This window comes from Aplysia californica, unplaced genomic scaffold, assembly GCF_000002075.1.
Source record: "Aplysia californica isolate F4 #8 unplaced genomic scaffold, AplCal3.0 scaffold00058, whole genome shotgun sequence".
Taxonomy (NCBI): domain Eukaryota; kingdom Metazoa; phylum Mollusca; class Gastropoda; order Aplysiida; family Aplysiidae; genus Aplysia; species Aplysia californica.
Genome location: NW_004797328.1, coordinates 335,700 through 360,294, shown reverse-complemented (window position 1 = coordinate 360,294; position 24,595 = coordinate 335,700). Strand labels below are relative to the sequence as shown.

General features: G+C 40.3%; 1 protein-coding gene across 1 annotated transcript; it reads left to right on the top strand.

Moving 5' to 3' along the window:
* The first annotated feature begins 201 nt into the window (after nucleotides 1–201).
* On the top strand, nucleotides 202–24,487 carry LOC101862633. The gene is made up of 13 exons (XM_005093101.3): nucleotides 202–1,146; nucleotides 6,727–6,792; nucleotides 7,196–7,265; nucleotides 10,074–10,195; nucleotides 10,615–10,709; nucleotides 11,186–11,272; nucleotides 13,602–13,706; nucleotides 15,204–15,284; nucleotides 15,975–16,118; nucleotides 16,782–16,973; nucleotides 17,450–17,669; nucleotides 20,205–21,314; nucleotides 22,846–24,487. The coding sequence occupies exons 1-13, from the start codon at nucleotides 1,029–1,031 to the stop codon at nucleotides 23,244–23,246; spliced, it is 2,811 nt and encodes a 936-aa protein (XP_005093158.3). The 5' UTR covers nucleotides 202–1,028; the 3' UTR covers nucleotides 23,247–24,487.
* Nucleotides 24,488–24,595: the final 108 nt, after the last annotated feature.

Sequence of the window (24,595 nt, the reverse complement as noted above, 5' to 3'; positions counted from 1 at the left end):
TTTTATAAAAAGAAACGCCACAGTTCGAGATTTAGCCCACACTCGGCGGCCATATTTGATCCCCACCGCGGCGTACTGCTCGTGGCGCCGCGAAGAGAGAGAGGAGGCTCCATTAGTTCTAAATTCCTTGGATTTAGCCCATAGTCGGCGGCCATATTTGATCCCCACCGCGGCGTACTGCTCGCTCGTGGCGCCGCGACAAGGAGATTAAAAGTAAAGTTCTAAACTCCTTGCGCCGCGAAGAGAGAGAGGAGGTTCCGTAGGCCTAGGCCCAGGCCAAGGAAGTTAATATACTAATATAAGATAGGCTATTGTACAAGATGAGAAGAAGGGGGGAAAAACAGCTGTTCAAAAGCATCAGTGAAGAATATGAAAAAAATGAAACAAAAATTGAAAAAGAAATGAAGACCACCATACTCAAAAATTTAAAACCTTGATCTAGATCTAGATCTAGTTTAGAAATTAGAACACACGTAGGCTAGGTAATTATTATACCCGCGACACTAATTTTATTTTGGCGCGTTTAATTCTGGATAGAGTACTTTCTTATACTTTGTAAGAGCCTACGAGGAGGTTTTTATTGTAAGGAGCTAGATCTAGGCAGTACCTGGCAAGTGGCAGTGGCAATACTGGCAATGCACGTTGACAATCAAGTAGGCCTAAAGTTGACATCAACAAACCGAAACCACTACACAGTAGTACACAGTAGGCAGGCAGTAGGTCTAGGCCAGTTGTCGGCTTAGTGGCTGTGAAACTAGCTGTGGTAAAAAAAAAAAGCCCAAGCCGGTCTCAAAACTGATGACATTGTCCATCATTTGATCTGGCCAAGGGTGTTTTTCACGTAGGTCTAGATTAGATCTAGAATCTAGAATCTAGTCTAGGCGAAGCGAGCGAGCTCTGAAGTCTGAAGCATTGCGTGAGAAATCCGAGCACGCCTTTCATCTCACTTTCTCTTCTGTTTTGAGTGGATCTTTAGTTTTGGCACGTGCAGTCTAGTCTAGATTTTCTAGATAAATCTTCACAGCACGATGGCAACTTCTGACTTTGTTGGAAAAAAGATGACGATAACTACAATAGGCGGGTCCGAATACTGTGGTGTCCTCTGTAGAGTAGATGAACTCGGCGGAAAAGTGGTGCTGAATGACGGTAAGTAAAAGCTGGCAGTTAAGTTTGTGGGCTCTTTTTCGGTAGTTCCCACCCCGCAATTGTTATTCACGGGTTTTGGCCCCAAGAGTAGGGGGGTTTCAGAGGGGCATGCCGCCCTGAATTTTACTACAATTTAATGTTTTTCTGTTGTTAGATCTTAGCTCACCGCGAATCAAACGTATAGTATAGATCTAGAATCTAGATCTAGATGGGCGATTGTCAAGATTTCCGCATTTAATTCCGATGTGCGTTTTTCATAGCCTCAGGTATGTTTCGCTTTGGTCCCTAACCCTAACCTCAACCCTAACCCTAACCCTGACCCTAACCCTAACCCTGACCCTAACCCTAACCCTAACCCTGACCAGGTTTGGTCAGGCACTATCGACTCAAACCTGTAAAGCACACAGGTCTCTATTTCTCGGCAGTATTTCTCCGAAAGTTCGGGAAAATAAAGCTGGGCACTATTTCTCCGAACGTTCGGGAAAATAAAGCTAGGCACTATTTCTCCGAACGTTCGGGAAAATAAAGCTGGGCAATATTTCTCCGAACGTTCGGGAAAATAAAGCTGGGCACTATTTCTCCGAACACTCTGAAATCTCATCCTTTCTCGCAAATTTCGGATATTAAATAGATCTTTAATTATAGTATAGGCCTACCAAAGATTGTTCGTATACAATATGGTTCAAGCGGTCCAAAAAATGTCCTCAGTAAATTTTTATATATATAAAGAAATGCTACAGTTCCAAACAGTTTTTCGCTAGAGATATAGGCCTGACGTGTTGCCTATGTATGGAGGGTGCTGCTCTTAAACTTAATTTGTTGTGTTCACTCGTGTGCTATCTAGATCTATGGAGGGTTATTGATAACGACACATAGAACTAGCATCTGCGTTTGTTGCGGCGGCAACCAACCAATCGTGGCTCGATTTTTTGGCATTTTTTGGTCCCCGAATCAGGGAATAAAAGTAAAATTAAATTTTGTTTAAAAAAGAAAGAAACCGAACCTTTTTACTTTTGAAAGAAAGTTCACCTAGCTTCACTTCTTCTCTTTCTCACTTGTTTGTCACCACATTGATTTGTTGAATACGTTACAGTTACTTTTATTTTTCCCTCTTTGTGGTGTTTATTTTGTTAGTGTGTATTTTTTTCTTTCTTGTTATATAAATTGTTCTGATGTGTTGTTTTTCTATCTATATACATGTATAAATATAGATTTAAATGTTTTAATTTTGAGCGTTCCACCAAAACCGATTACATGTACTGACACTGGCAGGCCCCTTGTGTGTGATTCCATAATTTACATGTAATATCCTCCTGTACTTTTTTTTTTTTATTACGCACATTTAGGGTTAAAACAGCCAATCTTCTTCGGACAGGTGGACACACGCCCTTATTTGTTAACTTTTATGGTTGTTTATGGGCTGTTTTAATTTTGATTTCATTCTATTTTGAAACCTTTCTTATTCACATTTTTACACTCATCTAAAAATCTCCAGACTAGCTCTTGGAAATTGAAATAGATCTAGACCAAAAAATTTGCTCCTTCCCAAACCTCGCAGAATGGCAGAATGAAAGTTGGCTCCGAACTTTGGCAAATAAGCTAAAAATCACGAGAGAGGAAGCCGGAAACCGTTCGGAGAAATAAAGATCGGCACTATTTCTCTGAACGTTCAGAGAAATAGTCACTTCATTTTTTTAATGGTCAGTCTAGCCATCATATTAAGAATAAGTACAGCTAGCCCAGCTGTCTAGCCGTACTTAAGTACTGCTAGGCAGTCTAGCAGTCATTAAGTACGGCAAGCCTCTTCCTTAACTATTTGGAACTCAGAGTGTTGTGATTAGCCCCCATGCTAAAAAAAACCCACTGCATTTTGAATAGCTTCTTTCTAATTAAAATGCCGAAGCCCAGGTCGTGATTTTCTGTCAGCCGTTAATCTCAACCTGAACTGCACGTCGCAAGTTAATGTGACGGTTTATAATCTGAAGATGGTTGAACTTTCACTTGAAAGTTGGAGATGAATGTTCCCCTGTTGGGATGACTTTTTTGAAGCTATTCATCATAGAGATTCGGAATCTACCAATCAGCCTTTTATAAAGATTGGGAGTAAAACAGTGACTCAAGCCAACGAGTTAGAGAACACTCAATCTCAGGCAAGAACAATATGTACAGTCGAACCTGCCAAGACAGCCACTTTCCATTTCCCCCCTTACGTTTTTTCTGTGTTAAACGGGCACCTGTCCAACGCGACCACCATATTTTAACACACAACCCCTATCATATGAAACAATAACACCTGTCTTAGACGGCCACCTTAGTGACTCCATTACGTTTTGTCATAAATTGTGCATTGGCCCCTGGTGTTGTGGGCGAGCCGTCATATCCAATCACCTGTTGTTATTCGTTATTGTTAGGTAGTCCCTCCAACCGATCATGTTGCTTAGGCCCCTCCCGCTGTTGACCAATAGGTGACAAATTTTCAGCTGCTGGTGAGGTAAGTTTGTGATCCCTCATAACCCATAAGCCCTACCCAGAACTCATACACACAAATCGTAAGTGAGATGAGCGGTCACTGTTTACCCAGTCTGTAACAAAGTAACAATGGACGTCAACATGAACATGTTACAGAAACGTCGCTCGTTTTCCGAGTGGTGGCGACCAGTGTGTTTGTTTTACCATAGCGTTCGGTCCATTTCGTTTTATTGTCACCTTTGCACAAAAGCAGCAACGAAAGAACCCCCCACCCCCCTCCCCAGCGAAAACATTCAACATCAACGACAATGCGACTACTTTCAATTAGGACCTCAGAAAGGCCACTTTTCTCCTTGACAATGGGTGGCCGTCTTACACAGGTTCGACTGTTGTTGGTTGAGACCAAGTAACTTTGACTGCACACCAAAAAAAATGTTCTTAAAAAAAAAAGGCGGAAATAATGCTAAGTGACCATAGCCACCCACTTACATCAAAATATCAATTATTGACCCTCAGTAAAAAATACATTTCCCATTAAGCAAGAACAGACATATATAGGTCTATACATAATAGAAATTCTTTCGTGCCAACTGCAGTGAGGTTACTGAACACACAGTGCTGCTACAAATGAAACTCAAAAAGAGAGAGAGAATGTTTTACGAAGCGGGTTGTTTCAGCACGCTAGACATACTAATAATGTCCTGTCTTGCTACGAAAACGATGTTTGTTTATTTGTTGTATTCTATTGCTTTCTGGTATCTGACTCGGTTTGAAGACGGCATCCGTGCACCCAGTGTATTAAAAAATTCAGAAACATAATACTACAAACAAACCAACGTCATGTCTTCTTTTTCTTCTTCTTAGATTCTCCTCCTCCTCCCCTTCCTCCTTTTAGAGATAAAGAAGCCGTTTCCTGCATAGTGCAGGCTCACAGACTGTACATTGTTTATCCCCCTGGCAGGCCAATACATTAAAAAATACATCATGTAGTAACTCCTTGGGGAGCATACAGTACTCAATACCGATATCCTTGTACTAATTTCACCCCTGACTGAGGTAAGCAGGTTAAAGTGCCTCACCTAAGGACAATATTAATATTATAGTAGTAACACGCTGATCATTGGTTCTCCAAAGGAGAGGTAAGGAATTACTGTAGTAATGCGTTGTTCTGAATCTGAACAATGGGCTTACAACAGTAAAGTGCACGCAGAGATAATTATTGCAAATGTAGACTATGGCGACACTGCGGACAGGAAATAAGGCCTACTGAGTTGCACTTGTTATTGTTAATAATGTTATCCTAGCGTCTTTGGACTTATTTGCTCGAACTCAAAATTATTATAATGTGATGATTGTGAGAGATGAACTAGACTACTTTAGTGCAAACGATGTCAGGAACAACTGTTATAGTCTGAGGAACACCAAATGCTTGCCGACCTCATTACACCGAATCTTAGTGGTGAATTGCTATGATTTTTTGCATGCGCCTATGATTTCTAGAAGACTTAAAACACCTCAATCTTCTTGCATATCCGACAAAAATAAAGAGGTGCTGTCTATATATATAATCATTAGTAATTAATTGATCTTTAAACTCAACACTGGGGGCTCTCTTTGCCGAGAGGTTAAGGTGTTCGCCTCTGATTCAAAAGGGTCCAGGTTTGAATCCGGGTAATGACGGAAAATTTTCTTCTCTAAAAGTGAAATGTTCTCCTTTCTCATCCTTTCCTGCTCTCTGTCTCTTGTAATGTTCTGTTGTCTGCTTTCGTTTCCACTTTCTACCCCCCTCCCCACCCCCCACACACACTCACATCTTTTGCCCCCTCCTCTGGGCTCCTGACTCTTTCTGCAGCCTTTCTACTGCTTCTCCTTGGCTCCTTTTTACTCTTACTGCTGTCTTTCAGCCACACCCCTGCTCTTGTCTTATGGTAAGTAGGTATAAGATCTACACCTAGCCTTCTCGGACAAAGGTGGAAAATTTCGGAGGTACCGTGTGCAAGTTGTGCACGTTAAAAATCCTTGGTGGTCTTAAATCGATAAGAGTAGGCTTCGGCGCCACCCGTGCAAAATTCAAACTTTTTTAGCGACTGAAAATGTTTGATTGCGAACACCATAAAACATTTACCCCCCCCCAAAATACCCCCAACAACAAGCACCCCCCCTCAATATATTTTTAATACAGTCAAACCTGTGTAAGATGGCCACCCATTGTCAAGGAGAAAAGTGGCCGTCTTAGGCAGGAATGATCAAGATGAAGAAAACAAACCATTCCCATCTGAGGTCCCAGTCCCAATCGAAAGTAGCCGCATTGTTGTTGTTTTTGTTGCTGTTGGTTTGTATTTTGTTTGCAATTTTTATTTTGTTGCTGATTTTGCACAAGGGTGACACATTATATGACTGTCGTCGGGAGGTTTTACGTAAAACCAGAATTAGTACTAGAATTACCTACTAGGACTGTATAATTGTACCAAAGGTCAAAAGACTGCACTCTCATAGCACAATGGCAATGTCTACGTACACGGTAATCGCCAGCGATTGGTCAATGTAGCAATTGAGACTTGTCACGCACAACAGACTGGGGATGTGACAGGTTTAAAGCTTCATCATTGGTCATAATACTTAGCCAAGAAGTGCCAGTCGACAGGCTGTGTGATTTTGTCGCGCAAAAAGATACACACTTGGCGACTCATCGCTTGCCGGGTGCAACGTGACGTCACGTATAAGGAGACTGCTTATACACTTAGCCTAGCCTACTACGCCTATCTTGTACCGGTACTGGGAGTGACACCAGTAGGTGAGGTCATAGACTTCGCGTTTTGCGTCTCACGCCTCGATCAGCGCCGCCCACATCCCCACACACACACACACACACGTCAGAATTGGAGAGTCCCAGAGCCGGTACTAAACGTTGGTGTCAGCTCCTTCCAGAGCCGGTACTGGAGACCAGGTGCCGGTACTGACTCCTCCTTCGGTAGGACCAGGAGTTCCGGTACTGGATACCTGCCCATCCCTACTTTTCATAGACTGGTGATATTACATTTCAAATTTGTGTTCTTTTGACAAAATGTTAATTTGACATTCTTTAGACTAATCTATTTTTGTCTGTTACAGTGTTCATAAATGGATCAACCAAACTCTTGGGGCCTCAGTATTTTTCTGTTGCTGACATACAGAACGGTAAGTAGCCAGCCTACAGTAGATAATCTTCTGCAATGGTTCCCGTGAAGTTACATATTTTTTTCTAAATGCTATTTAATGTCTTGTCCATTCTTATCGCTAACAGGTTATTTTTTTAGCAATTTATTTGTGCAGGGTTGGGTTTTTTTCGGGGTGGGGGGGTTCTTTTCCTATTCAAAATGGGAATTTTGTTAGACTTGTGTAACAATGCATTGACATACATTGTAAGTAATGTAAGCAATTTTTTTACATCAATAGCAAACATTCATACTCTTAGCTCTGGTTGTGGATTTACTTTTGATGTTTATCAAACATGTGAGTTATCGTTGTTTTGGTGTGAGACATGTTTTTATTTTGGCCTGAGTCTGCAATCAAGATTGAATTTTGTCCTTTCTTTCAACAGTGAAATGTGCCCCTGATGTTACTGATGAAATGCAAAAGGAAAATACAAGACCGAATACCAGTTCAAAGATGTAAGTTCAATATGGTGTTTGTTGGATAGGGAAAGACCACATTTCTGTATGACAGCATGGGCCGGGAATACAAGACAACAAGATAAAGAAAAATTGAGTCGATTAATACGGAAAGCATGCATGCAAAATTTCAACATATCTACCTTCCCCTACTTTGATGAATTATACATTGTCGCTTGCACTAGAAAAATTAATTCCATCTTTTTTTGACAATAAACATCCCTTATTCCCTCAAATAAAAATATCAATCAGAAGTAAAAGGCCTAGGCTTCTGATCTGTAACAAAGATACAGGTCATTCTTACCATCTTCCATTAAACTTCTACCATCCTAATCATCCTGTTATAAGTATTCCTATGACCTTTAATCTTTAAAGTATTTAAAGCATGATCAGAATACCATTGAGTTACAATCAGAATACTGAGTATGCATCTATCTTAACATTATTCATGTTTATAATTACTGTTCATTTATATTATGCAGGTGACTGTTGGTCTGTTTGTGAGTTCAAGCATACTATTACTATTGTATTATTATAGTTATAATGTACACAGATGTGTGTGGAAGAGAGGGTGTGTGTGTGTGTGTGCATGTTTGTGTGTGTGTACGTGGTGAAACACCAAACCAATGTGCCAGGATTTGGACAATAAAGATGTATCCTATCTTATCTTACCATGGGAAAATTAAAGAATTATGGAGAGAAAAATGTTATCACTTTGGGGAGCTGGCGTCTTCTCTTAGAGCTGCACATTACCACAGAAAAGAAAAAAGTGACCTCCTTCTGCTTAGTAGCGCCACTGTCAAGGCACAATTTTGTCAATTCTGAGCAGATGATTGGAGTGGGCAGTCCAAACTGGCTGGGCAGGTGGGTGCAGCCACTAGTTATGCATTTATATTTAGGTGTTTTTTCCACAAAATCATTATTTTGCTACATCTGTATGGACTCTTCTATGTAATAACCAAAACAAAATTCCATTGTTCTTCTTACGTATTTTCTTATAATATGTGATAAGCCCAGATCTAACTTCTGGTATTCACAGCGCTGTCAAATAGTTTTTTCTTATATTGTGATAGTGCAGATCTGACTTGCGCTGTTCAACATCAGTCACTGAGCACGGGCGTGTTGTTGTCGCGTGCGCACAGACAGTTCAATGTGTTGACATCATGTCACCGTTCATAGCGCTTCGAATTTCGAGTAGGGTTAGGGGAGCTCACTGCGTCAGCTAACTTCAAAGGAAAAAACATTCGCTCCACTTCAATAGTCAAATGCCCTTGCTTGAGTTGTCCAAAGTGTGATGAGTGAATATTGAATAGTAAGAGCTACTCTCTAAAGGATTGTTTTGTAACTCTTGTAGGCTCTTTTTATCACTCTGTCTCGTAACCATCAAATAAAGAGTATTTCTGTATATTTATCTTAATGATTTTAGATATAATGTACTCCAATTTTTCTACGTTTGAGAAAATGAGAAGAAAATCCATTAGATTTATCTGTTTAAAAAAATCACACGCCATTCGAATGGCTCTGCCACGCTTCGAATAGCTGTGAATAGTGCTAAAATCATGAATGTCGAATAGTAAAGTCGAATGAGCACTGCTCTAATGTGTACCGTTCTTTGAAAATAAGTATGTTGGTGCAGCTTTTGTGAGTACAAAAGCAACCCCTGTCATACACGGATGCCTCTTGAAGAAAGGATCAAATGGATTACAAAAAACTTGATTTAAGTCCGAAAAAACATCTTAGAAAAGGTCTCGGACAAATTTGTGTGAAAATAGAGTTGAACATGTGCCGTATTTTAATATGCTAGAATTAAACCAGGAATGGCTATTTCCATGAAGCACGAGCCCTTGACAACAGATAACTTGGCCGTGATTTTACTTCTGGCGTAGCATCAGCTATGGTGAGAAATGGGGACCAGCGGAGTGTCTGAGAGTGGTGTTCATGTCAATGCTGACTGAAAACTTGCGAAAAAGGGTCATTGTGAATGGAAAGCCAATTTTAAATCAATAAATATTGAAATTCTCTTTTTTGAGACTGCTAGAAAAAAATGAACTTGTATAATGTGTTACTAGGTTACTTTCTAGAAAATATTAAGCATCTGGCTATATGTGTTGTGATAGGTTAAAAATGGCTTTTCAGCTTAGTTCACAGGGTTGCAAATAGGGGAAGTGGAGAAAAAACCCCCAGGAAAATGCCAGTATTTCTTTAATAATTGCACAGAAAAATATATTTGGTATCAATGTAAAGAGGGGAAAAGACTGCTTGATAGTTTTAAATAAGCTGGGCCTAGCTTCTACTCACATGAAAATTTGTGAGGGCTAGACCTAGTTGGAGAGTGTCACTGGTACCTACTTCTTTTGTTCCCCTGTGTTTTACTGTTTGTCTGTCTAATGACAGTTAATATGCGTTATTGATTGTGTCGATGTCTCTTTGCTTAAACGATTGAGGTCTGAGTTTTGTCTCTGGATTTAATAAACAGTAGATATTGTCCATTTTTGAGGAGAAAAGTGGTTAGAAAATTTCACTGTAATATTTTTTGAAAGGCAAAGAAAGAACTTCGGGGTAAGTGGTCATTTGAACAGGTGGCCGGTAGAACAGGTTCAACTGCGCTATGTCATGTCAACTGGTGGCTGAAAGATTCTGTTTTTTGTTATCAGTCTAATTTTTCACTCATTGTATGCTACTGTTTCAGGTGTACTGGTGTGTTGATTATTATTTACTGCTGTGACTTTGTTGTCTTGTAACATTGTGTTAGAATTTTTGGACCATTATTACATATTTAGAAAAACGTGAATTTTTTTTTTTTTACAGGAAATTGAGACAGCTGCGAGGAAAGAAAATAGTGCAATCACACCTTAGCAAACTCCGAAATCTGGACACTGATGACCTGGCAACAGCAAAATGCATCTTTTCAGAGGGTAAACATGAGGATGGTAAGAATCTGCAGTTTTTGCATGCTTATTGGTATTCAGTCTTTGTGTGATATTGTAGGTGATTTCTAGGCCAGCTTTCCGTTTCGCGAAATCTTTTGAATTTACCTTTTTTTTAAAAAACAACCTTGCGGCTAGTTTTTTGTTCTGTTTTTCACACTTCAGGGCTAGAAGATTTTTTAAAATTAATGTCCTGGTTTGAGAGACAGTACCATGCTTTAGATACATTGGAGTAACACCTTTTCATCTATTTCATTGGGTGGCTTTGTCTGTCTGTTACGAGACCCTGATGGGCAGGGTCAAACCAGCCTGATTCTAAATTATCCATATTGTTTCGATAGGGGCATAAAATATTTTGTAAAAATATTTTAATTCTTGTTCAAATATAACTATGTAAAATGTTTTCTATTCTCCACTTGTAGATATTGTTGTGCAGGACAGTGACTCCTTTGAAGACTTCTATCAAGATAAGGACTGCACTCAGATTTGCAGAATTTGTGACAAGTTTTTTGATGCGGTAAGTAACACGCTCTCAGCCTAAGTCCTGGTATAATTTTCTTCAGAACCTTTGCCTGTTTTGCTAGATTTAGTGATCTGAAACTTGCGAGGCACGTTGCTTGTTTCTTCTGAAGGATTTCCTCAATGGAAGGCTTGGCTATGATAAAAATAGATTACTGACATTGCACTGTAGCCTCATTTTCAGTACTTGCAAAGAAAGTGTTTTAGAGCAGCTGTCAGGATTTACTTTATTTCCACGTAGTGAAAAAAAAAGTGTACTTCAGGGGGTTGCCAAGTGCACAGGAAGTTGAACAAATTAGCAGCCAGTGTTGGCAGAGAATGTGGATAGGAAAGGGGTTAAAAAGTATGAGTGATAACAGATAACAGTTTGGAAGAAATTCTTCTCAATTTCTCAGGATGACTGTCTTGTGCTCAAAACTGAAAAAAGTACAGCACGCCTTGTTCTTTACTGCAGTGATATTTTTGTGTGTGCAGATTGTCTACATAATGGAACAAGAAGTTGTGGGTGTGACTTTTCAAGGAGTTGACATTGGGAGACATGGAACCTTGTCTCTCATTCAGGTAAACATAGTGTCGTCAGTTACTTGGACTATTGTGTAATCTGAACTTATTTATTAATTAAGACTTAAGACCGAACTGTATTAACTAGATGGACCTGAGCCTGCCTACCTTTACATTTCTTGTGCACCAAATGCACACTGTAATGTATGTTGCAGCATACCTTGCATATATATCTTGCAGTGGACACCCAAAGGCTTGTTTGGGGGGGGGGGAGGGTGTCCAACATGCCTTTTATGATGTAAATATCTATGAATCAGTTGGAAGCAATGCAATTTCCCCCCCTCCCCCCCCCCCCCCCAATGACATCACAGCCCTACATGCGGAAAGTTTGATCCTTAACTCGCCCCCCTTTTGTAATCGAATAGTTTTTAAAATGACAGCAGTAGGGTATCGAAACTGTTAAATGATCCTTAATAATATCTCTAAGCATTGCATGTGTGTGTGTACGTGTTTTTAATTTGAAGTGTAGTGTTGTAGTTATTCCTGCTCTCCATGGGGAGATAGGAATATGACTCCAAAGAGGGTATATATTTGTCTTTTTGTGTTGGATATCAATGATTAATCCATACACACAACACAAGTGTACACAATACAGGGGGCTCTCGTGGCCTAGAGGTTAAGGTGTTGGCCTCTCATTCAAAGGTTCCGGGTTCGAATCCGGGTAGCGACCAAAAAATTTTCTTCTCTAAAATTTTCTCCTTTCACCTCCTTTCCTGCTCTCTAGCAATGTTCTGTTGTCTGCTTTCATTTCCACTTTCTGCCCCCCACCCCCTCACCTCCTTTTCCCCCTCCTCTGGGCTCCTGACTCTTTCTGCAGCCTTTCTAATGTTACTCCTTGGCTCCTCCTTACTACTGTCTTTCTGCCACACCCCTGATCTTCTGGTAGGAAAGATCTACACCTAGCCTTCTCGGACAAGGGCGAAAAATCTCGGAGGGCCCGTGTGCAAGTTGCGCACGTTAAAGATCCCTTAGTGGTCTAAAATCGATAAGAGTAGGCTTCGGCCGCCACCCGGGCAAAATTCAAAATTTCCTACCAACTGAAAATATTAGGTGTGTCCCGCGCGCTCATATGACCTATGCAGTTGCGAGCGCCGTAAAACACTTTACAAAAACAAAAAACACAATACACAAGACATCAGTGATAAACCGCCCAAAATTTCATTCAAGTGTATACACACCAGAAAAATTTGTTTAATTAAGCCCAGTGACACCATAACAATAACCCAAGCTTCATTAAAGGAAAAAGTGCATGTGTGTGTAGGGAGGGGGGGGGAAGGGGGTGGGGGCTGTTCTGTCTATGCCATGGTCTGGAGCAGAATGTTTAGACTACTCTAAGGTATCGAATAAAGAGGAGGGGGGGGGGGAGTGGCTCGAAATTAATTTTAAAAAGGGGCGGGGGATACATTCAACCTCATACCCCTGTATTAGTAGGAACAAATCTGGGGGTTTTTAAAATGAAATTTTAGTAGATTACTCTGACAACTTTTCCCATTTAGGAACAAGCCAGTTTCATTAAAAAATATAAACCTATGTGCAAAAGTTTTAAAAATGCACAGAAAAAAGAGGTAGCCAACCCGGTACCAGTACCAGTACTGAAGGTAATTTTCCATTTACAAAATAAAAAGTTTCATTCAGATATCTAGATTCTAGATATAATGTTTCACATGATTGTCGGTCGTGGCCAGCTGGAAAATAATAAAGGGGGATATGGAATAAGAAGAAAGGGGTGCACAAAAAACTGAAAATTAATTGGGGAGGGGGGGGGCTTATTCGGTATCTGTGAGTAGGCTTACGTCACATAATGATGGAATGCAGCGCAGTTGCAATCGTAGTGAGTACTCGATTTCTCTGCGACTGCCTCATTTAACCATATGGATAACGACGGGGGGCGAGTTCATGGTCAGCCTTTTCTGACCGGTGGCATATTTTTTGACTGGAGGACGAATTCAAGATCCCCCAAATCAGTTGTGTACAATAATAAACTTTTGAAGTTGCTTGTTGTATTGTTAGAGAATTTAACGTCTTACAATATGTTCTACTCCATGTCTATCTTTGTGGATTTCTTTTTTTCAACTCTGACACTACTATAGTTCTTATTTTGTAAAGATGCTATTGTTGTATTTGTGTGCTCTTTTTAAAGATTTACTTATGAAACTAATCTTAAAAACTTACATTTAGCTCACTTTAACTTCTGTAATGGCTTCTAACTCATCCTAGCAAGTTTTTAGTTTATTATGCATATCATATTATACATATAGCTTTCGGTTTAAAAAATGTTTTAGCCGTATTTAATTTTGTTCATTGTTTAATGTTCTCTCCTTTGTCACAGATTGCTACAGACACTGATGTCATAATATTTGATTTGCTGAGACTTGGAGAAAAAGCTTTTAATGAAGGACTTCAAGAGGTTCTTGAATCTTTACATGTTCAGAAGGTAACGGCAAGAACCATTTCAAATATGTAACGTCTTGGTCCGCTGTCGACTTTTGCTTTCAAATTGCTTTAATTGATATTAACGAGATTTAACTGGGACATTCCTTTTATTTAACGGACCCAATACCTGCATGGGTCAACTTTTGTCACCCGATACCTTCGCGGCTGATCTCGCTCAGGATTTTCCCACGCCTGATTATAAAGGAATTCTCATTCAAGTTTGAATCTAGATTTCATTGATATCTTCTGTGATAGTGATCTACTATTTGGTTAAAACATTAAAGGTGAAGATGAAATACGAGCTAACGCAGGGTCAGATGGAGAAATGAGACATTAATGTGAATTTATATTTTTATTTAGTGGTTGAATAAAAAAAAGATTTTATGACACATTTTATTTAGATGATTTATTTTGGGACCTTGACCCTGCCCATCAAGGCCAACCCAAGCTGAGACGGACACAGCATCCCTGCAGAAAGACCAAGATACTCAATAACAATTGTCCCCACCCAGGAATTGACCTCAGGTCTCCTGTGTGCGACAGAGAAGGGCATAACTGCTACTCCACAAACACCAGTGTTGTTGATTCAGGCTAGGGCAAAGAAAAATGCAAAGATAAAACTAGGACTGATTAGTGTCTAGATCATCCTTGACCAACCAGAAAATAGGGATTGGCCTAGAAACATTTACCTCTATTTAAATCTAAACAAAAACTAAACTTTATATTTTGCAGTTTATTTGATATTTATTGTCATGTGGGGTTGCTTTTGTAGACAATTTTTTTCAAAGTTTAACTTTGTACAGAACACTCCTGGAAGGAGGGGGGGGGGGGGATTTTCAAAACAGGGCCTTAGGCGGAGTAGTAGATGCACTGCCATTACTTTGGTTTTCCGTGGTTTAAGTATAACTGTTTTTGTGCCAAACTGCAAATTATCTCTCCTATCTGGTGCTGTGCATGTGCCAATCCATGATGTGTCATCGTTATGCTGTCTATATTATCTGACCTACAAAGTAAACTTTGATTTCGATGCACTGATTTATTGTGATATATATATATATATTGTCTTCATTTTGTAATATCATGTGTACTTTATTTGTTATATGCAAGTCTAGTCTCTCCCAAAACCATCTTAAACCTGCCACATTTACAACACACTCTTCTATCACAGTTGTGAAAATTCTTCTGGCACATAGGAAGTTCAGACTTCTTGTATAAACATCCCCATATCCTTAAAGTTGTTCTAAACATAATAATCACTCTGCTATGAAAAAAGTGGAGTTATTTTTTCTTTTCTTTTTTCGGTGATCCCTCATTTCTTTTTAGAATGCCGTGTAAATGATCTTATTCATATATTATTATATCAAGCACACATTGTTAGAACATAAATAAGAAATAAATTAAATTACGACAACAAACAGCCTAAAATGGATTTTAATATCTATGTTTAAAGTTTTAAAGTGTAAATGCTAAGATATTCTTTTTTGTCTCCTCCTTTCAGGTGATCCACGACTCTCGATGGATTTCAGATTTGTTGTATCATAAATACAATGTCACTCTGAACAACGTGTTCGATACACAGGTAGTTACTGTTTCAAATTATTGTATATGTGTCTGACAGTGTTTTACCCCCCGGGGCGGTGCCACTGACTGTGTGTCTTTAGGCCATTCCCAAAGGGGGGGGGGACATTTCTCGTTCAAGCACAGTAGAATTGTAAATGGGCTGATTCATCATGTCACGCTCATAACTGTGCCTGATCTGCAACAGGGAACTGCTGCTTTTTCTTTCCTAATCCTTACTATTGTCATTTACCTCTACTTCTTTTGTATGTTTGTCACTCTCTTGTGACCCACTATTTCCAGGGTGCCTTGATAGTCAAAGCAGACCTTGTGCTGTTGAAACTAGAGAGGTGTGCAGAGTAAGTCCTTGTAAGGACTTCTCTGTTGACATCCACCCCTTGGCGCTCATATGACCTTATGCAGTTGCGAGCGCCGTAAAACCCTCTACTAAAAAAAAAGTGTTTTTATCTAAATGCTGTTTGCTGGCCTGAAAAGTCTAGTAGGATACATGGAACTATTTATTTATACATTACAGTATATAGATATATATTTGAGAAATATACTTTTACTTGCACTCTTCTTATGGCTATGAAAAGTCATCTGAGAAATTCATCAGACTTATTGACAATAGTATGACCTGCTATAGTTGTCATGTTTGATTGTGAAAGAAACAACCATTCTTGTCTAACAGTGTTCTTTTGTGTACATCCAGGTTGCTAATGCCTACGTGTACAGCCTGTGCAACGGTGGCGATTGGCCCAGGTACGTGGAGAGTTTGCCTGGCTGTCTCATGTGTCACCTGGGCTTGTCTCATGATGAGGTGTTCAGCGACAAGATCCGAGAAAGACATCAACAGGTGAGTGGTCTTTTTATTCACTGCAGGTGTTCGGCATCCAGTAAAAGCAAATCGGGGTAAAATCTAGTGAGATGTTTTAGCAACCACTCTTCCTTACTGCTTAGGTGGGTGGTCCTTAGGTGTGTGTCCTTGAGAAAAACACGAGAACCCTAGTTTGAAAACAGGGTGCTGCACAATGGTGTGTTGACAAATTGGTTTGATATAGAGTATTGTGTAAGTTTGATATTTTATTGTGTTATGTATGTATTTTTGTGTGTGTGATTCATTGTGAATCAAATTTACCCATAGATCAATTAATATTATCCCTTCCAGCCCCGTGCGTGTATATTTTCAGCAGCACTTGTACCACCCACTGTCTCAAGAGCGTATATTCTCAGTTTCAGGGGGTACCAAATTTGAGCATTTTTCTAAATTGACTAACCTAATTAAACTTTAATTTTCATAATATTTCTTCATTTACCTCTAAACTTTGTTTATATGTTTTTATCTAAACCTCATTACAAAGATACTACATCACTTTTTTAAATGCAAACCTCATTTTCTCATATACTGCTGTATTGGCTGGAACTGAGGAAAGGGAGTGCACAAAAAATGGCTGGTGCTGGAAGGGTTAATAAAAGTAGATTTTTAATGGTTTCTGTCTCTTGTGAATTTTTATTTCAGAAGGACCAGGAACTGTGGCTGCAGAGGCCTATACCGGACCCTCTTTTGGTGTTTGCCTGCAAAAATGTTCGCCACTTGGTCAAACTCTCCAGAGTTCTACTGGATAAAATGTTGCTTGTCTTCAAAGTCGGGGTGAAACTCTATTTGGGTCACAGCAAAGATGCTCCACATGGAAATGCGGAAAAATTCAGGGTAAACTTAGGTTAATAAATTACATATCATTCTTTTAAAAAATACTTTTGCCATTTGTATTAGGCCATTGTTGATGAGTGGAGTATGTGCATAAAGGAGTGGTCATTGTGTTAGGAATACAGTTTGTCATTTATTGTGTTAGGAATACAGTTTGTCATTTTTCTGATAAATGATTTTTTAGATCAGTCAGGAATAAGTTGTGCAGGTTTTAGGTAAAAGTAACAGTAATTTCTAATGCTATTTGATAAAAATGAATATGTATACAGATAAATGTCAAAATGAATTCAAGCGATCTTTGGTTGGAAGGGGAAGGGATAATAGCGAGGGTCATCGGATGTTTCAAAGCCAAAGTTTGGACAGCTACGGCATGGTGTGACTATTCTTTGGCAGGTTTTGTGTGAAGTAATTAACACTCAAAAAGAGTCGACCTTGGTTTTGGGTGTTTTCAATAATTTTTGTTTTTTCTATTTTTTCAGGCAAGTCAACACCTTCTCCCTTGCAGCTTTCTGGACATTCAAAAGTATGTGGATTTTGAGATTACCAATGCCAAAGAATTTGACTACCAAAGGAAAGACTCGCATTATGTGACGTATGACCAGCGAGGGTTCCGATCGAATTGTTTGGGAATTCAAGACAAAACTGTTATCAGGAGTCATGACTCAATCTGGCACCGGTCGGAGTCGTACTATAGCACATGTGAGTACTTTTTACTGGGGAGTATTTCTGTGCATGTGAGTACTTTGTACTGGGGTTTGTGAGTATTTTCTAAATGGGAATACTGTAGCACTTGTGAGAATAATGTGCTTTCTATTTGGGGGTACTACATCACTTGTGGGTACTTTCTGCTGGGGAGTGCTATACAGTAGTCTCCGCCTAAGATCCCAGTGCTCTGAAGCAAGGAAATGTGGGATCCTAAATGACGAACCCAGGGAAGAATCTACGGTGACCCCCTGGGTGGGTTTATGACATATGGCGAGCAAAGAGTGGTTAACTTTGATGACCTATCACAGTGCATAGTGGCATGAGGCATGCCATTTTCACGTATTATTCTATCATGAGTCTCAAGATCTATGCTTTTCCAGTTACCCCTCCCCTGTACCTGTCGAAAATTTACAGCTTTCCATCTCTGGCCGAGTTCCCCCGCCTTTGTCGTTACACACCATTACGTTGTGACTACACCATTTAAAATGCAGTCTGTCTCACAGATTCGGGAGTAGAGACAGCTGCTGCAATTGTCAGGGAAAAGTTTGATATGATCCTGCCTGGCAGTGGCGGTGGGTAGTGAAGGGCTCACGGGCTTGAGCCCCTACCCCCTCCCCACCCACCACCCCCAACTCTATCCCAAAGCAAATGAAAGTTTCTCCATTTGAAACAAGCAGTTGAAACAGAGTGATCAACTTGGCGGCTTGCTCGCTTATCCAATCACTGTTGTCACCACTTACAACTATAGTAACCCAGCAGCCAATCAAATGTCTTTAGGGCTCTGCAAAGATGAGCCCTTTCCCCACATCCGTGCTTAATTAAACTCTTCTCGTAAAAAGGTAGAAGACTGAAAAAATAACTCTGTACCGAGGGCTCGCGCTCTCCTAGCCCTGACAATGGGGTGAAAGTTTATGACACACTTTCCCTCACTGACACAGATACCTATGCGCTCATTGGTTCTTTGTTGGGTGCGTTCAACTTTCTCGACTACATGGCCTAATCCAGCTCATAGAAGTATTATGTTTGAAGTGCTGTATGTGCATGTTTGTGTTTGTGCCGCTGAGATTTAACAGTTATAAATCAGGTCGAACTACTTGTAAGGCAACTTTTTCATCACACGAAGACTAATTAGAGGAAATTTGAATATGAATCGGCTTCGTCCCCACCATCAACAAGAATTTAACTAAGAACGAAGAGATGGAAAACAAATGCAACTCTTCTCGTTTGAATGGTTTTCAAACTGCTGTGGCTCACCGTGAGTATAAAAAAATCATCACTGTTTAATTCTTATTGCTTGCTATTTGGTGGTAAAGAACTGGAAGCAACCTAAGCCCCACCCAAATTTTGGTCTACCCACCGCCACTGCTGCCTGGAGCAAAGTGAAGTATGTTTAGGGGAGAGCTCAGATGTGGGTGCGATGTTTGGTGGAAACGTGTCGGTCAGTTCACACCTCGGTGTGATCCCGTTTGGGGCACATATTGCACCACTTCAAAGAGTTTTTCAACGTGTATGTGATCATTCACGAGATTGGCTTATTTTGTGCCCACTTTGGTTTTTGTTTCACAAATTATGATCTGAAATGTGGGATCTTAGCTGAATGTAGACCTTCAGGGTGAATCAGAGCGGGATCTTAGAGGTGACTTTTGTATAGTAAAGATTCTGTTTTCTTGAAACAACAGGATCTTAAACGAACCGGGATTGTAAGCGGTGGGATCTTAGGCGAAGACTACTGTAGTGTATTTTAGTACTTTCTACTGAGGAGTGCGTTAGTGCTTGTGGGTACTTTCTATTGGGAAGTACCATTACACATGTGAGTACTTTCTACTGGTGAGTACTATAGTGCTTGCAGCAAAAGGCCTGTACTTCCAACATACAATCAGTATAATGATTCATCAGCGAGTTTCACTGCACTCGTCATAAGCATTTTGTGTTGTTCAATTTCTGCCTTAAGTTCAAAACAAACTTTGTGAGTTGAATTAGTTTTGTTTTTGTTTTTCATACTTCTAGTGTCGTACTTTATGTTCTGTTTATTGATATTGTATATTTCGTCTCCCCCCCCCTTACTGAAGTGTCTTTAGGCCATTCCCAAAGGGGGGGACATTAACTTGTTCTTATGCACAGTAAAATTATAAATGGGCTGATCTATCGATGTCATGATCATAACTGTGCCTGAACTACAACAGGGAACTGCTGCTTTTTCTTTCCTTATCCTTACTACCGGCATTTTCCTCTACTTCTTTTGTATGTTTGTCACACTCTTGACCCCGCTATTTACGGGGTGCCTTAATAGCCGAGGCAGACTTTGTGCTGTTGAAGCTAGAGAGGTGAGCAGAGTAAGTCTGATTCCCTGTAAAGACTTCTCTGTTGACATCCACCCCTTGGCGCTCATTTGACCTTATGCAGTTGCTAGCACCATAAAACTTCTACTAAAACAAACAATTACACAAACAAACAAAACTTGTTCACTCGAATGAATGTGATAATTTTATCATTATCAGTAACTTTTTTTTGGGCCTTATTTCCTTTCAGTCCGTGAAAGATCTGCAGTTCCTGGCCAAGATCAGTACAGTGCCTCAAATGGAATGCCCGCTGAAGAGAAATGCCGTCAAAAGCCGGTTACTCTACAAGTCGCCACTGTTGAGTCAAATGAAGGGGAGGCAAAATTGAACTCTCAAAAACTGAATTCGCACAATGAATTTCACAGAGCTAGGAGCAACGTTGACTCAAAAATTTGGACAACAAAGTCTGGTGATGACAGCAGAGAAGGTGATCAGGAAGAAAGACCATCGTTGAAAACTATTGGGGAATGCTTGACAAATGGCAGGGGTCGTGGTCATCACAAGTCTGAGGAATGGGAGTCAGCACATGAAAATGTCAGTCCTGTGAGGGCTCACCATGAAGGCGGCCCTTCGATATCACATACCTCTGTCGGGGAAGAAACCAAGTCAGGCATATCCCCTCCATCAGCAAACCGTAAGCTTCGTGGCATGCAACCTCAGCCTAGTTCGAGACTTTCGGGATCTAAACTTTTTCAGTTAGGAATGCAGCAGTCTTGCTCAAATCAAGTTAACGGGGATGGTGTTAATAACGTGGCTCCGCCACTGTCAGACTCGGACAGTGTCTCGGACGTGACTAAAGTTAGTGGACTGAACAATTCGAACAAAGGGAATATTTCTGTGACTGTTGAGCAAGATGAACTCAGCAATGGATTTGTTGCAGAAAGTGAAAATGAACAAATGAAAAACAAACCGCAGAAAATGAATGGGTTTGGCATTGGTAGAGGGAGACAGCCTCGCAATGGGCATCCCTCGAGGAAGTTGAACTTTGAGACCTCTTCCTATGCTTCTTCATTTTCTCCTATGGACTTTGATGATGGACAGGATAGTGGTCAAGATCACTTTGTTTCTAGTGCCGAGAAAAGGGCGTCACCGGGTTCATTTGGCTTCAAAAGTTCGGGCACATCCTCAGCCAGTGACACTGATCCGCCCGGAGTCTCTGAGCGGTTGGTGAGGAATGCCGAAAGGGAGAGCATACTTCTGGAAAACATTGCTCCGGCGGGTTACAACAGTGGAGGTAAAAGTGGCAAGAAAAAGATGAAGCAGCTGGAGAATATGTACCATGGAGCATCAGAAACATCGGGTAAGGAAACTTGATTTGTAAAGTTAGGGCTCTCATGGTCTAGAGGTTGTGGTGTGAACCTCTCATTTAATAGGTCCTGGATTCAAAATCTGACAGCGATGAAAAGTTTTCTCCTTTCACCTCCTTTCCTGCTCTCTAACCACGTTCTGTTATCTGTTTTCATCTCCACTTCCTTCCTCCGTCCCCCCTCCTTTGGGCTTCTGGCTCTTTCTGCAGCCTTTCGTGGGGGGGGGGGGCACCATCGGTTCGGGCATGAAATGTCGCAAAGATACAAACGCATCACAGTCTCCCCCCCCATCCCCCACTGATCAATATTACAATGATAAGCTGGTCTAGATCTACGTAGTGAATTATGCGCTGGTCTATGGAATCAAAAGTTGCCGTATGCTAGGCTCTACACAGCAACACAACTTTTTGGCAAACAATCGAGGTGACATAGGCGTGCATTTGAACAAATGAGTCTTTTTTTTCGCACAGCTCATAATATGCGATCATTTCAGGCCCCACTTGTTACTTCTCTTTACACATTACTGGCTGTAAATATCTACATAAAACCTCATGTTTGATATATCGAAGACTCGGGTTCAACGAGATTTTAGGTCAGGCCTGGCAACCTCATTGAATCTGAGTTCAACTGTATTATCTGAATTGTGTCTGTTGTGTGTGTGTGTGGGGGGTTTACAATATACGTAAGATCACTTGGGGGGGGGAGTGCTCAAAAATAAAAGCTCTGACAACAAAAAGAAAGAAAGCTGATATTTTTTTCCCCTTTCTTTTGCTCAGTTGCTCATTCAACAAGGTTAGGAGGTCGTTTGACTTTTTCTCTACATGTTCATTTTGCTGAAACAGTTGAAAATGTATATATATGTATACAGGGTTTTTAACACGTTATACAGCCAGTCTTTTATTTTCATTTACTAAGCTTACGTTGATTTTACAATTAATATGATTGGTAGATTTTTAAACTTTCTCTCTATATTTATTTGGCTGAAACTATCATGTTTGCATGTATATAAAGTTTCCACACCGTCTGGGGTCAGGACCTTATTGTTGCTCAGTTCCGTGAATGAATATCGAAATGTATCGGTGAAAAATCAGGCTACATCTAGCCTTGCTAACGACAAAGCTATGTGATTCCATGCATATTATCCACAAAAATATATGCTGGGTGTTTTCCTCCAACGCCTGGCGTCCTGATAATAAATGCAGTGACCCTTCCGAATACCTCAAAGTTGCCTTAAAGTTTAACTAAAGCATGTCTCTACTTAATGAATGACTAAATCTCAAAGTTTATCTTATCGAGTGCCATAATGGTAGAGGAAGTTGATTTCACCATCTTAAAAGCTTGATAAGAGGGTGTTTAGAGTGCGCACCACTGGTAGACCCTACTTCATCATTATCCCACTGAGGCCACTGTTTCTGTCTTGTCTAACTTGCTTATTTCCATGCACTGTATGACCATTATGTAGATTCTCTTCACTCAAAGTACATGAAACTAATGTTAATAGCTTTCTATGCTTTCTTTTTTCAGGTATTATTGCAAGAGAATGTGCAAGATTGTCAAGAAAGGCGGCACCTTCATGTGAAGGTGGAATTGAAGAAGACCTAGTGTTGATACCCCACCAAACCTCTTTGAAAAGGGATAAACTGCGTCCCCTTGGTGTTTCAGCAATCGGAGACCCATGTTCTGACGACACCCTCGTCAACAACAGAGGAAGTTCTTCCGTAGAGGCTTTCATTCAAACTCAGCTGGCAATGAACAACGAAGACGCCATCCAAGACAGCGACATAAGTGACTTCGAGCAGTCGGAAAAGTTCAAGAATGTTTTGGAAGTGGCAAAATCTGTTTCATTTCCGAGCAATAATCTAAAAAGTAGACTTTTACCATCTAAAGTGAAAATCTCACCTTCTGCTGGCAGTTCAAAAAGGTAGCAGCTGTCTGTTCACTTAGTTCATCTCTGTTGTGGTTTTTTTTTAAAGAGAAAGTTTGACCAAATGTCTTGTTAACTCTTTCACTATTTGGCCTGTGTCCAGGTGTGGGTCACGCTCAGACAATGCCATTTCAGAGCACCCAAATCATAACCCATGGTGGTCTTTGTAGAAGCCTATTCACTACTTCTTTTTTAACATAAACCTGTACATATTGGATATCAAAAGAAAGAGGATAAGTTGAAGGTTTGAAAAATGTGTGATTTATAGGGACAGCATTTATGTAAAAGGGGAAAAAAAGAGATTTTTGGAACAATTACGAACAACTATTATTGAATAATTTCCAACTTCAAATGCACTCGCTTTGATATATACAAATGTGAAATTTTCCCAAATACTGTTATATCCATTTAACCAATTCCACAGCAAATTTCATGCAAATATCTTTGCTTTACAAGAAAGTTATGAAAGTTTACAAGTCATGAGAGTGTCCTGCTGCAATGTCACAGAAAAGTAGATCCAAAAACTTGGAAAAGGGAGGTGCTGAAAGTAGAAACATAATGTTACTGTGTGTCATTCAAATTTCTTTGTGTGTGCCTCACTAGAAAACACGCTACTTTACACCTTTATACAGTTGAGGCATGTTGGGGCAAACAGTGCAATCATTTCAAGGGCATTTGGGTTGTCCGGCTTTGCTGCAAACTCGGCAGTTCCTGTCATGCCTACCCCTGCTGATTCCTGGTAGTGGGTTGTAGGTGCAAGGCGTTGAGTGGGCTCGACCTCAATAGGTCGCCGAGGTGATACAGTTGCGGTGTTGGCTGCATACGTTAGCTGCCTGATGAGGTTGTCCTTGAACTGAAGCAGGGTAGAGGCCTTCGCTCGTGCCTATTGTCTTGGATCTGACAGAGGTGAAACAAGATGCTTGCGTTGATGTGGCTTTGTTCAAGGAGCCAGAAGAAAATCTTTCTCCTCCATTTAACCGCGCTTATCCCCTATAAGTGCGTTTAGGCTGAAAAAATTTGTATGCACATCAATCTGGTTAGCCTATCCTATTCGGGTTTTCACATTAAAAGTTACCGCACCTCTGGGGGTCCGATAGCGGGCCTCAACGTGTGTAAATGTGGCTGCACTTTTGTTTTCCTAAGCAAATGATCAATCACTGAAAGTTTCACATTTTGGCCTGAATAAAATGCTCATTTAGCCCATAAGATTTTTTAAAAGAATATTTGTAGCTGAAATTGTTGGGGAAAAAATGGGAAATGTAAGACAAAGGTAGAAAGAAATAATAACAGACCCTTCTCATAAATATGTTCTCCCCCCCCCCCCCCCCCCCCCCCCCCCAGCATAATATA

Bases quoted from the DNA above. Each gene is read 5' to 3' on its own strand.
- LOC101862633 (XM_005093101.3), top strand. From the start codon at position 1,029: ATGGCAACTTCTGACTTTGTTGGAAAAAAGATGACGATAACTACAATA. The intron at 15,285-15,974 runs GTAGTTACTGTT...GTGTACATCCAG, and splicing joins ACAACGTGTTCGATACACAG to GTTGCTAATGCCTACGTGTA. The intron at 17,670-20,204 runs GTGAGTACTTTT...ATTTCCTTTCAG, and splicing joins GGAGTCGTACTATAGCACAT to TCCGTGAAAGATCTGCAGTT.